The sequence below is a fragment of the Pseudonaja textilis genome, chromosome 1 (assembly GCF_049901715.1).
Source record: "Pseudonaja textilis isolate UNSWEBS1 chromosome 1, rPseTex1.2, whole genome shotgun sequence".
Lineage (NCBI taxonomy): Eukaryota > Metazoa > Chordata > Lepidosauria > Squamata > Elapidae > Pseudonaja > Pseudonaja textilis.
Window position 1 is genome coordinate 115,109,569 of NC_141990.1, and position 18,065 is coordinate 115,127,633.

At 34.3% G+C, this 18,065-nt stretch overlaps 1 protein-coding gene across 4 annotated transcripts in view; it reads right to left on the reverse strand.

Moving 5' to 3' along the window:
* Positions 1–18,065, reverse strand: part of SENP6 (SUMO specific peptidase 6) — an 85,512-nt gene that overhangs the window by 12,614 nt on the left and 54,833 nt on the right. For 3 of the 4 annotated variants that reach the window (XM_026695132.2, XM_087915188.1, XM_087915204.1), the window contains 9 exons: positions 14,318–14,479; positions 13,555–13,588; positions 10,361–10,546; positions 9,209–9,435; positions 7,029–7,135; positions 6,836–6,952; positions 5,928–6,050; positions 4,850–4,942; positions 3,514–3,938 (listed from right to left, as the gene is read on the reverse strand). In XM_026695132.2, the coding sequence (XP_026550917.1) occupies positions 3,514–3,938; positions 4,850–4,942; positions 5,928–6,050; positions 6,836–6,952; positions 7,029–7,135; positions 9,209–9,435; positions 10,361–10,546; positions 13,555–13,588; positions 14,318–14,479 (1,474 nt within the window). The remainder of the gene's footprint in view (positions 1–3,513; positions 3,939–4,849; positions 4,943–5,927; positions 6,051–6,835; positions 6,953–7,028; positions 7,136–9,208; positions 9,436–10,360; positions 10,547–13,554; positions 13,589–14,317; positions 14,480–18,065) is intronic. The other variant, XM_087915198.1, reaches the window with a different exon arrangement.

Below are 18,065 nucleotides of genomic sequence, written 5' to 3' on the forward strand. Positions count from 1 at the left end.
ATCAAGATCATGATCATGTATTGATCAAGACTAATCAGCTTTTACTTTTCTTCCATATGTTGCCATATATTTTATTATACATTGCAATGAAACAGACTAACAAATTAAGGTTCCATACAAGTTTGGCAGTAAGCAAGTTGGTCAAGATTTTAGACCCTCTCTCTTCCTGATGCATTAAGAAAACTGATTATCTCTCAAAATAAATCCTAATAAAACCCTCTATGCATAGTCATCTGCAAGGCTATTTTGTGAACTTTTATTGATTTATACGATTCTGGACAGACTCTGGACAGAAGTCATACATGATGCAATGACTTCCTGGCTCTTAGAAAGCAGGTTTATTCCCTATGGCCAAGGTAACAGAACTGGAGAAGTTGGGAAAGATGGGAGAGATTGGTGACAAAAGTCACTGGGAAGGACAGTACTATCCCATCCCACAAAATATTTCAGTAATCATAAAGCACGTGGCTCTTGAGACAGAAAGATGACATTCCAAGGAAGCCTGAACCAACTGGAAATATCGATGCAAGTAGACAATTTACCTAAAATACAGCAGTAACTTTTACTGCAAAAAACTAAGGTTTAAAAAAGTCACATGTCATATGGGTGGTCATATATACTTTTTTAAAAAAATAGATCAAAGCAAATGTAAAAAAGGCCAATTCTTTTTGCAATCACTGGACATTATTCAAAACTCTTAAAGAGAAACTAAGGTAAAATACAGACCTCAAATTAAGAATGGACCCTAACACATCTTGGATATTAATATCCTTACTATCCTTACCTTCCATATTTGTTTAATCTTGCTTAAATAAGTTACTATCTGTTCAGATCAGAAAAATATCACCAAGTCTAGAATAATGCTACAATAGGATGAGCAATTCAGAGTTTAAAAGTTTAAAAGACTTTCTTTAAAAAAAAAAAAAACAGAAAATGTTGCTAAAATGAGGAAAGCCAAATAATATGCAAAGAACTGATAAAGGATGCAAAATACACAAAACAAAACCCTTGTACATGACAAATGAAATTAAGGCAACAATGAAAAGTTGAAATGCATTTGGAAACGGAAATTGAACATGGAGGCCACTGGATGTCAAAAAATGTTAAAGATATACTAAAGGAAGATAGGGAAATAGTAAGAAAATTGATTTTCTTGTTACTAAGGACACAGAACAGATTTTTCAGGAGAAAGATTAGATGAAAGAGGTATTAGAGTTCCTGGGAACAATTCAGTGGAAATATCCATCCAATGTGCCACAATAACAATGGTAAACTGAATACTTAAAATTATTAGAAGGAAAATGAAAATAAAACTGTTGATATAGTGATCTTATAGAAATCTATTGTGAGATTGCACTGGGAGCAGTCTTTGAAGCTTAAGAAAGATATTTCACAGCTAGAAAATATGCAACAAGGCAATCCAGAAATTTAGGCAGTTAGAACAGCTCTGCTGTGAAAAAAGATTGCAGCAATAGAGTCTTATTTAGCCTGGAACAAAAAAGGATTGAAGATAGTTGATAATCATATAAAAGTATACATAACACAGGTAACAGAGAAAGAGAGAAAATTTTGTCTCTATGCAATACTGGAACTTGAGATCATCCACTGAAGTTAAATGCAAGTAAATTTGGAACCAACAGAAGAACAGATGTTTATATACAGCCCATAGTGAAACTTACAGGATTTACTGCTAGCAGTTGAAATACTGTTATGCACTATGGATGCTTTTAAAAGCAAATCAATTCATTGAAAATCAGATGATAAGTGGCTGGTAATGCTGACAACTATTTGCTGCTTCTTAGATCATAATCAGCATTTCTTAAATACTAGCTGATGGGGAACAACAGTCCTTAAACTTAAGGTGCATCCAGCTGGCCACTTTGTGAAATTGAATATGGACTAAATATTTACTCTAATTCACAACTGATTTTCTAGGCATTGTCAGGTGGAAGTCCTCTCAATCCTGCTATCTCAGAAGCTTTGGATCTTCTGTACCTAGAATCCAACATAAGGTTGACCTGAACATTGCTTATAAAGGTAACCTAAAATAATTTTAAATATATAAATCTACCTGTAGGAAAACAAACTATTTTGATAATTTCTGACTTAAGCACACTTCAACATTATAGAGGTTGAAACAGTTGAGCATGTCCTTTTATATTGCCCTATGTATAACACAGACAGATCTAAGTTACTGTCTCTCCATGAAACAGACCCTTCTAGACCCAATGTTAGTAATTTGTTCGTATACAGTCGAGGGGATGGCTCCTCATATCTATCACTTCTCAGGTTTCCATTTTTTTTTAAGAGCTGTAACCATCAGAGGAGAACGCTGTAATTCCCCTTAGTCAAGTGGTGACCAATTGTTCATGATTAATTTTCCCATGTTCTTCTTTTGTTGTACTTGTGTTTTGGTCTGTGACCGCAAATAAAGTATTATTATTATAATGGTTTGTTCATGAAATGCCATTATGTGTACATACCCATGTGCCTAATCTATAATCTAAATATTATGCTCTAAATCAGTGGTCTCCAACCAGTGGGCTGTGGCCTACTGGTGTGCCATGAGAAAATTTTGGTGGGCCGCAGATAAATCTCACCCCCAAAGCACACACACCCAAAGCAATTAATCCAGGCTGTGCAGAAACACAAGGTTGCACCACCCACATGGCCTGCATGAACCCTCCCTGCCCACTCCTTACCCAAACTTGCCTGCTAAATTGCTATTTTTCCTTTTTCCGACCATCAGGTGTTCTGCTGTGCTGGGAGATTTAGATTAGCTAGGAAGGAGAAAATGGTTGGATTTGTTGCTTTCTAGCTAGCTTTAGATCTTGGGCTCTGCTTTTAAGCACATCTGAACCTCCCCTAGGACTGAAGGTTCTATTATTCAGTGCAGACTCAAGGCAAGTAAATTTGAGACTGAGCTAGCCAATGGCAGATAGATCACTGAATGATTCTGTGAGCAGCTCAATCTGCCTGCCTGCTTTGCCTGCTTTTGGGTAAAAGTTGCTCTTTTTTATACAAAATTCAATATTTACATACATGGTGTGTTGTGAGTTAATTTTGTGAGTTTGCTTGCTAGCAAATTCTATGAGTTTGCAAGCAAATTTTATGCGACAGACTAGCCGATGGCAGATAAGATAGATCACTGAATGAATCTGTGATTCTGTGAGTAACTCAATCTGCCTGCCTGCTTTGCCTGATTTTGGGTAAAAGTTGCTCTTTTTTAATAAAAAATTAAATATTTATATAAATATTTATAATATTCACATACAAGCCATGCCCAGCCAATCACATGACCACCAAGCCATACCCACAAATTAGGCCATGCCCACAGAACCAGTTAGTACTCCCTGGGATTTAAAATTACGAGTTTGGTGGTTCCTGAGGTCCAAAAGGTCGGCGACCCCTGCTCTAAATTACAGTTGATCAATCTGTTCCTAAAGTACAACATTTTTGTACTTTTTAAAATTCCTGCTACTAAAACAAAATTGAATAGGCAAGACTACATACCACTAGCTTGGATATGAATTTTGTGTTCATTTTGCATTCCATTTGCCTCTGAAGTTTTAAGATCATGTTTAGGACATATGGGTTCCATAGTCCTGAATTCTTCTACAGTGCTGTTCAAATGATTTAACTTTTTAAAGCCACTTTTCTCAAAAGAGTTTCTTTTGCAGTATAATGGTTCATTCTCCTCCGAATCTGTGTTTGTGTCCGTTAATTCTGCAAAATGTTTCTTGCAGAACAATTTCCTTGTTAGAGGAGACTGCTGTAATAAATCCATTTCAGCACATACAGGAGATGAAGCACTTCTATCTTGATTTAAAGAGGAAGATTTAATCTGTGTAGATACATTTTCTTGGTAATACGGATTAGCCTCATATATTGGTTTTTCTAAACCTGGAAAACAGATGACAGCCAAGAACCAGTGGGCACTGCAAGTGAAAAAGAACAACAAAGGAATTTAAAAGTTATCTTCATAATAGGTTCTAACAGTATCCAATACATTTTCACAATGCTACCCTATCTCTTCTTCCTGATATGATACATTTCAACACATCAAACAAAAAACCACATGTTCATCTGCTCTAGTCTTGCTCTAACTTTAGAACTAAAATGGGAGGCCAGCAAATAAGGCCTGCCTATTCAGATATATTTTGTTCTCTAATCATGAATCAGTCCCCGAGAATAGAATTAGAGCATGTATCTCCTTTAATGTCTTCCTATTAAGAGCTGGAAGAGAAAGGAATATGGTTTACTTCTTGCTACAAAGGTGTTTAGAACAGCTGTCAGGTATATTGAGGCATGTCACTGTACCTCATTCTACCGCCCCCCTCAAATTTGAAATGGAAAAGAGCAGGAAAATTTTATTTTTTTCCCCTGTACACAGTGGGATGCTGCTTCACAAGTTCCTCAAGGGCAATTAACACTACTGTTGCTTTTAGAGATTATCTGCGAGACATAACAATCAGTGTGTGTATTAAATAATTCCCTTTTTGTATGTGAAAGAAGAATGAATGCTTAGAGCAAAGGGCAGCAAACCAAAAGGCAAAATATCAAAAGAGCTAGAGCTTTTGAGGATCTTTCCATCATAGGTCCCAGTGGCATATACACCATATTACATCAGAATGTGTATGTTTGGTTCTGAACACAACTACTGTGTTTTGTAAACCATGTTTTATAATTTACCTTACACATCCATTATATAAATTAATCTCAAGTATGTTTTTAGTTATTTTCATATATTATGCTCCATATATAATTACTATTAAAAGAAATAATATGAAGTGTGTGGATTCTACCAATATAAATGAAATTCTGATGCTCTACATATTACTCTACTTACGCTTCATTAAGAGGAACAAAAATAAAATCTTTTTCAAAGATATCAACGTGTCGTGTCCATGTTTTTACTCGACCGTGCCGTTTCTGCTGAATTCTGTGAACAAATGAACAGGAAATGAAGTGTGTTTATAATTTTTCAGAAAATATTTCAGGAATTAAGTATGATTTTTCTATCTCTGATGATAATTTATTAATTACTATATTTTAATAGTATCCATACTTCAAAAAGAGTATAGATACTATATACTTCAAAAAGTATATTTAGATATGAAAGTTGGAAATAATTTGTCAAAGTATGCATGCATATGATTGGTATCCTTCATTTTTTGATAGCTATGTTCATTTCTATATTACTCAATTTATATTAAATAAATCATCAGATGCTGTATAATGATCTGTTACAATCTAGTTTAGCATTTTATATATAAACCTCAAGAACCTGAAGTCCTTCAGTTTCTCCCAGCTCAACCAAGACTTGCATCTGATTGATTGATTCAATATCCAATCTTCCATATAGGAACTCATTTAAGCACGTTTTCTAACCTACCGTAGAATCCCTAGTAGTTATTGGATCCCAACATCAAATCAAAAACATACTGAATTGCATGAATTGGTTTTACATAAATAATTACAGGTAGTCTTCAACTTACAACAGTTTGTTTAGTGATTGAAGTTACAACAGCACTGAAAAACGTGACTCGTGACTATTTTTCACACTTATAACCATTTTAGCAATCCCATGATCATATGATCAAAATTCAGATGCTTGGCAACTGGTTCATATTTATGATGGTTGCAGTATCCCAGGTGGTCATGTGATCACTTTTTGCGACCTTCTGACAAGCAAAAGCAATGGGGAAGCCAGATTCAGTTACTAAGCCTGTTACTAACAATTGCAGTGATTCACTTAACTGTGGCAAGAAAGGTTGTAAAATGGGGCACAAGTCATTTAACAAACATCTCATTTAACAACAGAAATTTTGGGCTCAATTGTGGTCGTAAGTCGCGGACTACCTGGTTTTCTGTTAGACAAAGTTTGTCTAACTGAAATTTTACAAATATCTTTCAGCTAAACTTACGTGAGCTTTGAAGTTTCTTGAAGATTCCTTCTCTCTCTTTGATTAAGGCGTTTGTAAAAAAAGGAACTGAACACATGAATCCTATCTGCATCTTCTTTTTTTAACCTTTCTAGCACCAGATACCTTTATTTTGAAACAGAGAATACACAACATATTTAGCACAAAGTTAAAAACTAAAACCACAAACTGCAATTTGCTTTAAATGTTTTTTAAAGTAATAGTTCTAATCTGTTATTTGAACAATCTGAACTATTTTGCCTCTGCGTTCCAACCAGACCATAGCCTCTGAAGTGGCAACATTACTGAATCCAAATACAGTGAAACTTTGAAAGAAGTTTCAGAACATATTTCCAATATTAGTTTAATAAATCTCAAACATGATTTGCTTCTTGAATTATTATTCAGCCACAATAATATCATGATACATTGGGTGGGGGGATATTTTAAATAATGTTTTTTCAAGGGAACAAACCCAAATCCTTGTCCTTACACTAACAATGCCGAAAAAGCTTAATATATCAACTGTGGTAAGAGACAAATTGAGAGCTAATATTTTGCTTTTTCAGAGTATGGGAAAGTAATCATTCGAAACACTGTGCATAAATTATAAAATCACTAATCAAAAGATATGCAAAAAAAGTTAAAACTTCATTTTAGGACTAATGAGAGGCTTCTGACATGGCCGGATCACCATATTTCATTTTTAAATACCCATTCTCACCTATTTGTTTATTCATTTAATATTGTGCCAGATAAAGAGTTATGGAGAACTCAAAACCTTAAACCCTCTTCTTTGTGATTTTGATTAGTTCTAACAAGGGTTTTACTTATCTGAGAATGTTGGATTTTAATATTTAAGGGGTTTCTCAATATATTTATCTACATGAAATGGACACTATATAACTTACTTTAAATAAAAATCAATTATTACGTCATTTAAAAATTCTCCTTCATTTAAACAATGAAGATCTTCATTGGTCACAGATATGCCCCCTTTTGCTGGAGGAGGCGGATAAACTATCAACCTGCAAAAAAACAAATATCAAGTAAGCTGAAGTCATATAATGTTAAGAAATTACAAAAAGTAGAACTAACTCTTACTTTTCTATAGGACCAATGAAGACAGTATGTGGCTCTACACTTTCATCATCCTCAAAGAACTGGAACTGTGTTGCATTTTGCATCTGCATTTTAGAATCGGAGATAACCTTAAGAAAATTAACAAACAATTGTCATAACTTATTTAAAACCTTGCTGACAAAGAAACAATATTACACATCTTTTATTTTTCTTAATGAATTATTGAAATACAATAAAATAAATTATAACAACAGTGGATCATTTGGATATCACTTCAGACTCTATTCCCAGCTTCATTTTCAGCTTTATGTACTATTGTTTATAAAGCATGTGCTCCTCACTCCCTTACTCACTTCACTCACTCTCCAAATCTACCTAACAATCCTAATCTGTTTAAAACAGTTCTCTATGTTATATTATATCAGAAAACTTTAAAAGGGGGGGCGGCAGTTGAAAAATGTGGCAGTCTAGTGATAGCCACTTAATATGGGACTTCGTGCGGAAGTTATAAAATGACACATGGTGAATCAAGTGTATAATTGCAGAATGTGATTATGCTATCACCATACACATAACTTTTAATATAATTATGATTTGTAATGGACGCTACTGTCCTTAACCCCATTTCTGATGTGGGAAAAGACTGAGTCTTCCTCCATAGAGACTTGGTGAAATGTGTGAATTTGCAATCATTATGTCTGAACCCTAAATCTTGGTTTTTGTGACATAGCAAACCTCCCATTAATTCACAATACCAGCCATCAACAGAACCATTCCTCAAGTTTAACTTCTTTTCCCTTCCAAACTCCCTCCTAGCAGTTCCTCCTCAAATATAAAGCAGACCTGAAAATCTACTTCCAAATGCTAAATGGACTTCAAAAATGTAGCATAAAACACAATAAAAAACTATCTTGAAAATGGAAACTGTGTGTGTGTATGTGGACACATGCACATATATGCATACACACCTTAAATACCCAGCTTCACTGCCCTCAAATTGTACAAATGCACTTAGGATACTAGGACAGGCAAATAAGCACAATATATACCCCTCCTTCCAAATAACCACCAAAACAAAATCAGAAAATAAAAATACAGGTAAAATATTAAAATGAAAACATGAACACCCCCATAATAACCTGCATGAACAAAAACAGGAACACAAATAGGAAAAAAAATGCATCACATCTGGTTAGGGTGCTAGCCTAGAAACCAAGACACTGAGTTCTATTCCTGCCTGAAACATGAAAACTGGCTGGGTGACTTTAAGCCAGTCACTCTTTTCCAGCCTAACCCACCTCATAGGGCTGATATTATGAGGAAAACAGGAGGAGGGAAAAATATTATGCATGTTTATCACTTTGAGTTACTTATACATATAATAAAGATGAGATTTAAAAAATCCAACCAATCCCACAAACAGTACAAAGCAACAGTAGCAACCCTATATAGATAAAAAATAATTCTTCAGCAAACTAAAACACACAAGCCCACACACCTAAACAGAAACCAGGCAGGAAGAACAACCTTGTATTACTAGCATTTTACAGGTACCAGTAAAAGAAATAAAAGAAACAGAGGAGAAACATGTCAGCTTTGAAGCCATTTTTCTTTGAGCTGCCACACTCAGTGCCTGGGAATTTGGGAGGGGATTTCAAGGAGCAGTGGAAGATTAGCCACAACAACATTCCATTCTCGGAAAGTCACGGACATGTTACCTTGCATCTGGAGGCGAGTGACTGGGGAAAGTCTCCAGTCGGAATAAAGTGAGGATTGGACCATGTGATGGACGTTTGGGTGCGGGGGTTGGATTTTGGATTTTCTTTGGGTTAGGGAAAACCTGGAACTTTCAGATTCGGGTTTTCCCCAGATGTGCCAATATGACATCTCTAATAAAATGGATCTTTGGGAAGATGATATTCTCAGAGTTTATTTCTTTGGAAGTTGTTACTTGGAACACTGACATAACAAAGCAGGAACAAAGTGTGGTGTGAATACTTCTCTCCTGTGATAGACTGGCTCTTTTAGACTTTTCTAGGTTTTAAATCTATATAATAAAAACCTGAGTCTTTACAATAAAATATTTTACATCTTTTCAGTCTACACATAATCTAAAACAGATTTGTGTTTTCATTAATGGAATATTTTAGACAGTATAATGTATAAAATAATGGAAAGAATAATAATTTTTTAAAAGTTACATGTTTTGTTTTGCTTTCTTTAGGACCAACGCTTCCTTTAGAAGTATCTTCAAAAGATTTTGTAAATGCCACAAGTCTATTGTTTGCTTCTTCAAAAGTAATTTTCACAAAAAATTCAGAAATATTGTTCCTGATACCAATTTCAGTTATTATTTTTTCAAATATTGTATTTGCATGAGGATCAAAACTTGTCTCGAAAATTAAAATGATATATTGTTCTTCTGGATCTATAAAAAAAGAAAAAATGTTATGTAAAAAGCCCATGAATTTATTATAAATGTAATATTATAATCAAAATTCTCTTTTAGGTTTACATGTTGTTCTATAGAAATAGATAATTACAAGAGGCCTTGAACAATATATTAAGGAATCTCCACATGAAGAGGCTACATGTTGGAACCATTGATATATTCATCAGTGTGTTTTGAACATAATATTTGATGATCATCTAATTTATTTAGCAAAAGGGCATTCTGGGGTGAATACAACATATCCACAAACGCATTTACATTGTATTCAAATATCTCTGAAATGAATTACTGCTGGATGAAAAATAATCTTAAAAGACAATCGTTCTTAATCTAATGTTGTTCCATTGAAAATGCATTTAACTTTTGCAAGTTTTAGAATGCTGAATTCACAAATACTCTTTTTAAGTAGAATAGTTTAGTTTGTTTTTACTAGGCTCTTGCCAAAATAGTTTACATCATCAGACTATTTTATTATTCAAAAGTAAGAATCTCTACTAAGAATGGAAAAATAGTATATATGCTTTACCATTAACCCAAAGAAATGAATTATTATTGGCATTAGCAAAAAGGAGAAATAGTGTAGAAGTCTAAAAATTTAGATTCCAAAGGTGCTGTTGCCATGATAGTAAAAAATAAAGTTATTCAGCATGATAATGCCTAATGTGGCATTATCTACAAAGCACATGTAAATATAAGGATTATTGCCAAGGATTTTATCGACTTGAGAACATTCCAAATGTCTCTGCAAAAATGCACAACCCACATTTATGAATCACAAAGAGACGACAAACCTTGTATTAAATATATATTTTCAGAAAACAGCATGAAAACTAATCTCGTTTACCATATTCTAGTCTGCTCATAATTCTAAAAAAAGGATATCATAAAAACATTTACTTACTTGCTCCTTTACAATCATACCAGACATTATCTTTTTCCCTATTCATCTTCAGATGTGATCTTAAACTTTGGCAGGCAGCAGGTACAGTTTGCAAGAAAACCACTGGCAATTTGCGTACACTACACCATTCACACTTAGTAAGTTCAGAAGTTTTTAAATTAATATCTCTAGTATCATTTTCTGACTCTAAAAAATAAAAAATATTCCATCAAAATTTCATTAATACTCGTTCAAAATAATATCAAACTATTATCAGAATAAATAACATCCAAGGAAAAGTCTATATTTGTACCCACTAAATGTGCTACTGATAAAGTATTTCCTAGTCAAACATATTTGAGTTTTTGCCTGACAACTTTTTAAATGAAATAGAAAAAAAAATAAGGTAAATACAGAAGGAATATTGTTATTTCAAAGGTTATAAAAAACAAAACAAAAGTCAACTTACAATGATACAATTTTTTGGTCCATCCAATATTACATTGTGAGGAAAAAAACCCATTTTCTGAAGTTAACTTCAAAGTTTTAACAACTTAAGAGACTGAACTTTGGAAGGTATCAAATTAAAACCTGTTCTATGAACAGAATGGGAAGTGAGCATTTTTTCAAATTTATTCCAAAGTGATATTCTGTAGGAACTCACAATGAAAGTCCAAATATAGAAGGAGCAATCTACTAATATAATAGTATGTTCAGTAGGAAACAAGAGCTTCAATAGAAAATTATCAACATAAAAGGAAAAGCAGCTGAGTCTCTCATTTCACATCACATACTACTCTGGAATAGCTTTAGGGCCCAATTTTGGGGGAGGTTGGCTAGGAGAAAGAATTCACAACTGCAAATCTCCCTAGAGATTTTTCTCCCTAGAATATTTCTTCTTTACTCATACCTCTATGAACCAACTCCTCTGCCTAAAAAGAGGCTATATAGTATGGCCTCTAAAGCTATAGCTCTGAGATTCTACAGGTGAAACTCGAAAAATTAGAATATCGTGCAAAAGTTCATTTATTTCTGTAATGCAACTTAAAAGGTGAACCTAATATATAAGATAGACTCATTACATGCAAAGCAAGGTAGTTCAAGCCATGATTTGTCGTAATTGAGATGATTATGGCTTACAGCTCATGAAAACCCCAGATCCACAATCTCAGAAAATTAGAATATTACATGCAATCAATAAAACAAGGATTGTACTTAGAATAATATCGGACCTCTGAAAAGTGTAAGCATGAATATGTACTCAGTACTTGGTTTGGGCCTCTTCTGCAGCAATTACTGCCTCAATATGGTGTGGCATGGAAACTATCAGCCTGTGGCACTGCTGAGGTGTTATGGAAGACCAGGATGCTTCAATAGCGGCCTTCAGCTCTTCTGCATTGTTCGGTCTCATATCTCTCATCTTTCTCTTGTCAATGCCGCATAGATTCTCCATGGGGTTCAGGTCAGGCGAGTTTGCTGGCCAATCAAGCACAGTAATTCCACGGTCATTGAACCAGGTTTTGGTGCTTTTGGCAGTGTGGGCAGGTGCCAAGTCCTGCTGGAAAATGAAGTCAGTATCCCCATAAAGCTCGTCTGCGGAAGGAAGCATGAAGAGCTCCAAAATCTCCTGGTAGACGGCTGCATTGACCCTGGACTTAATGAAGCACAGTAGACCAACACCAGCAGATGACATGGCTCCCCAAATCAACACAGACTGTGGAAACTTCACGTTGGACTTCAAACATCTTGCAGTGTGTGCCTCTCCATTCTTCCTCCAGACTCTGGGTCCTTGGTTTCCAAATGAGATGCAAAAGTTGCTCTCATCAGAAAAGAGGACTTTGGACCACTGAGCAACAGATCAGTTCTGTTTTTCTTTAGCTCAGGTAAGATGCTTCTGATGTTGTTTGTTGTTCAGGAGCGGCTTGACAAGAGAAATACAACATTTGAAGCCCATGTCCAGGATCCGTCTGTGTGTGATGGCTCTTGATGCACTGACTCCAGCCTCAGTCCACTCCTTGTGAAAGTCCCCAACACTTTTGAACGGCCTTTTCCTGACAATCCTCTCCAGGCTGCGGTCATCCCTGCTCCTTGTGCACCTTTTTCTTCCACACTTTTCCCTTCCACATAACTTTCTATTAATGTGCTTTGATACAGCACTTTGGGAACATCCAACTTCTTTGGCAATTACCTTTTGAGGCTTTCCCTCCTTATGGAGGGTGTCAATGATGGTTTTCTGCACAACTGTCAGGTCAGCAGTCTTTCCCATGATTGTGATTAGTACTGAACCTGACTGAGAGACCATTTTATGGCTCAGGAACCCTTTGCGGGTATTATGGCTTCATTAGCTGATTAGAGTGGGACACTTTGAGCCTAGAATATTGAACCTTTTCACAATATTCTAATTTTCTGAGATTGTGGATTTGGGGTTTTCATGAGCTGTAAGCCATAATCATCACAATTATGACAAATCACGGCTTGAACTATCTTGCTTTGCATGTAATGAGTCTATCTCATATATTAGGTTCACCTTTTAACTTGCATTACTGAAATAAATGAACTTTTGCATGATATTCTAACTTTTTGAGTTTCACCTGTATTTTCACCAAAAGAAGCAGCATGTATCTCATTTCTAATGAAAAGCATAGGATTAAGTTGCACTTATGCATTAGTAAAGGAGACTGCATTAGTTTCAATGTATATATTTTTATAGTATGAACACGATAATGATTTTTATGTGCTTCAAAAGGTATTTTGTGGAACCTAAATTATTGCTTTGCATATCCATAAAATGACAGGTGGCTTAAAATATAAGAAATATAAATTACTTTATTTATTGAACAAATTTATATGGCCACCCAACACCCTCATTATTATTTAATATATTTTTAAAAATTCAAAAGATAACACCCATACAGTTTATTTCTTCCACTACCTAAATATTGGTACTGTACTTTGAACATTAAATACTGGAAATTATTGCTAGTATCTATGAAAATCATTTCATTTATTGTCTTTGGTTGGTCTAATATCCTAAAAATGTATTTCAAATGTTTGAATTTGCTTTGGTGTTTACTGTGCTATATATAAAGAAGTCATTCCTGCTTGGTTATGTATACCGGCATATTAAGTATTTTATCCCACCAGAATAAACACATAAAAAGAAACACATCCAAGAATATGTAGAAAAGTCATAAGAGGAAAAGAAAAATACTAACCTTCCAAACGTATCTTAATATAGTCTAAACAAAACTGAAAAAGAAAATTTATATTACTACAGATTAACAACTCATAGTTTGAAATTATTCACAATGAATTAAACCTAGACCAAACAGAAATGTACTGTCCTATGTCTACTTCAGTGCAAAGACTGAGACTTGCTGAATTTTATTAATCATTTTTTTTCATAATTTGGAACATAAGCATTCTTCCATGAGTACATAATCACCTTTTTGGTAACAGTCCCAATTCAATATATTCAAACTTCTTCACAGATTGAAGGATTTGATATTTTTGGAACAGTTTAAAAATATATTAACACCTTTAACTCCTAACTCTCAAGAATATAGTTAGCTATACAGAAATCACAGGATGGCAGCAGAGTTTTACTTCTATTCTTTTTGTCGCCATCTAATCTCCCTGCAGGTCCAAAAACCTGGTACTTGCTACATCTAAAATTTTAGGATCTGCTCCAGATTCTGGACTAACAGAACCCAGAACTGGAAAACAATAATGGATCTTATTCAGTTTAAAAACTGACTAGCCCAGAATAGTGACAGAATGTATGAGAGACAACCTGTTTGCTCTATGTGCAAAACAAATAGAAACATTTTCTATTACGTACATAACTCTAAAGTATAATTCGATCACATCTGACTTAACATTCTCAAAGCTCCATGCTAATTTCAATTATTTTTTAACTACATCTTTAGATTTACTACCACTGTAAAACAGAATTGACAAATCTGTTACTCTACTTACAATTACAGGATCCACCACCATTTTTCGCAGAGTTCCTATTCTTATACTCCGACAGCGTAATATGACACTTTCGTAGGAGTTCTGATATTTTGAAGGAATATCAGTCACAGTTTCTTGGGGGGAAACTTTTCGACGCTTTACATTGGATACAATGTTGCCAAACTGTAAAATAATTAATATCGCCATCTTAATTTATGAAAAATAACAATTATAACATGCACTTAAAATATATGGGCTATATTTCAGAATTAATGAAAACTGACCAAAATATTCAAAGTGAAACTTTTTTTTAACAGAATATTTGTGCAAACAATGTAAATATTAAAAGTATGTCAGTGGCACACTTCGTATACAAATTTGGGATGGGATTCTGCATGCAACTCTTCTGAATTTGAATTAACTGCTTCCATATCATACACATAATTTATTTAAAGATATTTTCTACATCAGTAACTGCAAGACAAAGTGGGATGACTCTAAAGTCATAAGAAAGGGATAAAGATATAAAGTCATATAAACCTTTTCTTGTAATGTGTTTCTGATGTTTGTGCAACAAGTCTTTATTACAAAGAGCCCTAAGCAAATGAATGTATCATTCAGCAGATGTCAAAACATAACATCAACAGGCCTTCATCTAGGTAGAAGATAAAAGACTGCAAATCCCTTTCTTAGATCATCATGTGACATCTCCAGAAGGTGATGTCACCAATATAATTTCTCTTGATTACTAGAATGATATAATAGGCCTATAATTAGAGATAAAATCATTCAGTAACCATTCTAGGCTGTGTTTGCTAGGCAGCGTTTTGCAACCTTGGCCGCTTTAAGATTTGTGAACTTCGGACTTCCGGTTTGAAGCGACAGACAGAAATCCGCGATTGTGCGTGGTTTCTGTCTGGGCTCGCCGCTGGAGTGCCCCGAGCCGGCTGGTTTCGGGGCTAAGCCACCCCGTAGAGGTGGTGAAGAGTGGGGAGACTGCCAGCAGGGTCGAGGAGAGCCGCATCCCTCCTCATCTGGCCATTACTCCCTTTCCCGAAGGCAGCTGCAGCGGTGGTCAGAAATGGCCACCACAAAGAAGAACTCGACCAGAAAAGAATGTGCAGGAGGAAGATAAGAAGTGAAAGTTTTGGCTGACCGGGTTAAATTGTAAAAGCAACAACCAAGGTACCCTGGAATTTAAACTTACAAAAAATAACATCGCTCCCAAAGAAGAGTCGGAAGCAGCGAAGGAAAGTGAAAAGGGAAAGGTTTGGCTTTTTTTTTCTTCTCTTCTTCCCTATACTGACAACTAAGAGACTTAAATAAGAAATCGGAAAAATCCGCTTTGACATCAATAGGCAATTAAGCTGAAAATAAAACAAAATGCCAAAGGGATAATAAAGATTTCTGGACATTAAAAACTTTCTTTTTCATAAGCAGGAAGGGAGAGAAAAAGAATAAGGGCAGGATCTGGAAGAGGGAGGAGACTGCCTGGAATTAAAAAGAATCTACAGTAAAACTTCAACAAGACTTCTAAAAGATACATTTTAAGTGAAACTTTGCAACTAAATAGTAAACTCAAGAAGAGAAAGTGAAAAAAAAGAGCAAAAAAGAAACAGCTTGCGTGTATTTGGATTATTTGGTGATCTTTGGATTTTTGGTTATTATATTTGAATGACTAAAATCAATCGGGTGGTTGTTTAAAAATTTATACAATGGCACCACTTCTGGATGAATTGAAAATGGAACTTAAAAAGTACAAAGAAGATGCACAAGAAGGGAAGGGTTCTTTTGGCTTCGTTTTTCAATTCTTAGAAATGGAGATTTGGAATTATGAGAAACAACAAGAAATGCCTGCAAAACAAGAAGACTGGGACAAAGAAGAAGCCATCTTTAATGAACAAGTAATTCTATGTGGGGAAGAAAAAGGAAAGTGGGGAAAGAGAATGGAGAATTTAAGACTTAAAAAAACAACCAAAGAAAAGAAAAATAATTCGAAAAATAAGTATAATACTGGAAAGCTACAGAAAAGGGGAATACAGAAGAGAGAAACAGAGGTAGAAAGACAAGGGGGTAAAAAGGGGAGAGAGAAGAAGAGAGGGAAGAAGGAAAGGAAAAGAAGTTACAAAGGACCAGAGCAAGATATAGAGAAACAGGACCTATTTAGAGATAATGGGTGAAAATCTAACTGAAAAAGGGATTCTGTAAAGTTACATAAGATTGCATTGTTATATTAGTAATAGAAATAACCTCCAGAAAATTGGGAACAATGTATGATTAAAATGAGGGATAAAATAGTTAGTGTAATTTAGTGAAATGTTTGTGAATAAAATAAATGAAATAAAATAAATGAGAAAATTGAATTAGGAAGGAACGGGAACATTTTAATTAGTTAATGTTTTATAAAATATAAGTGAAGAGGGGAGGAATTTAACTATGGAAAGCTTATAATTGTTCCCATAGAAGTATGATATTTAATTGAAAAGTAATGTTAAAGATGTTAAGACTTTAATGAATATTAATATTAATGACAGAATTGAATTGGAATGTTGTTTTAATTATATACATTTATAAAAAAATTTCTTTTTTTAAGAATATAGTGTGTATTTTAAGAATGTACCAAGCAGAATCTGAATGGAAATTATGTATTATATTGAATGTTACAACTTTAGGGAAAAGATATAAAGGCGTCATACTCCAGTCAGTAACTACAGGAGAAATTTTGTTTAATGAGAAAAGATAATAGATAATTGAAACAGGATAGACAAAAAATATAAATATAACGATTTGAATTGAGATGAGATAATTAAAATAAAACTGAGAAAATTAAAAGATGGGAGAAGCTATGCAGAAAATGTAAAATAGTAATAAGATATGGAATAGAATATAAAAACGAGCATGAACCTGAATTTGTGTCTGTACGAAGAAATGTAACCTGGGATTATGCTGCTTTCAAAAAAGATTTTATTTGTATTTTTTTTCTCTTTGTGAAAACTCAAATAAAATTTACAAAAAAAAAAAAAAAAGATTTGTGAACTTCAACCCCCAGAATTCCCCAGCCAGCATGTGTCAGGATTTTAAAACTAGATTTGTCAACATGCTATCTTGGACATAAACTCTCCTTAATACTCTAGTACTTAGTACTAGAATATTACAACTTACTCACACTTATTAATTTAAACCTAAAAGGTTTTTAAAAATAAAACAATGACCCAAATCTTATGAGGCTTTAGAAAATCTTTTAAGATTCTAACGCATAAAAAGAACCCAAAATCTCACAAAATTCTTACATGAATGCTAAAATCTTATAAGTATTTGGGTGCACTGATGAGTCAATGTGCAGGAATGTACGGTGCCCTTAAGGCATTGTTTGTCTGGGGTACAGTTCCATTCTGGACTCTTTTGCCTTACTTCTTTTCTTAAGGGAAAGATGGTATCTCCCCACTGTATCATCCTAAACATTAATAGTCAGGAAGCATTGTTATGTATAAGCCATCATTCACAAATGATTCTCTGTGTTCAAAATGAAGAACTCGTACATTCCATCTAAACTGACACAGGTAAGAGTTTCATAAAAAGTGGCACATGCAGATCTTACGTATGAGATACATCAGAGTGAGAAGAATAAGGAATACTATCATAAAAAATATCCTACACATGTACATCTATCGGAACTAAAGATAAAAAATATACAAGCTGACAAAACATAAAACCAGTGCCAAAACAGTTCTAAAAGTGCAACATTAGAAGCAATACAGTATATTTTAGA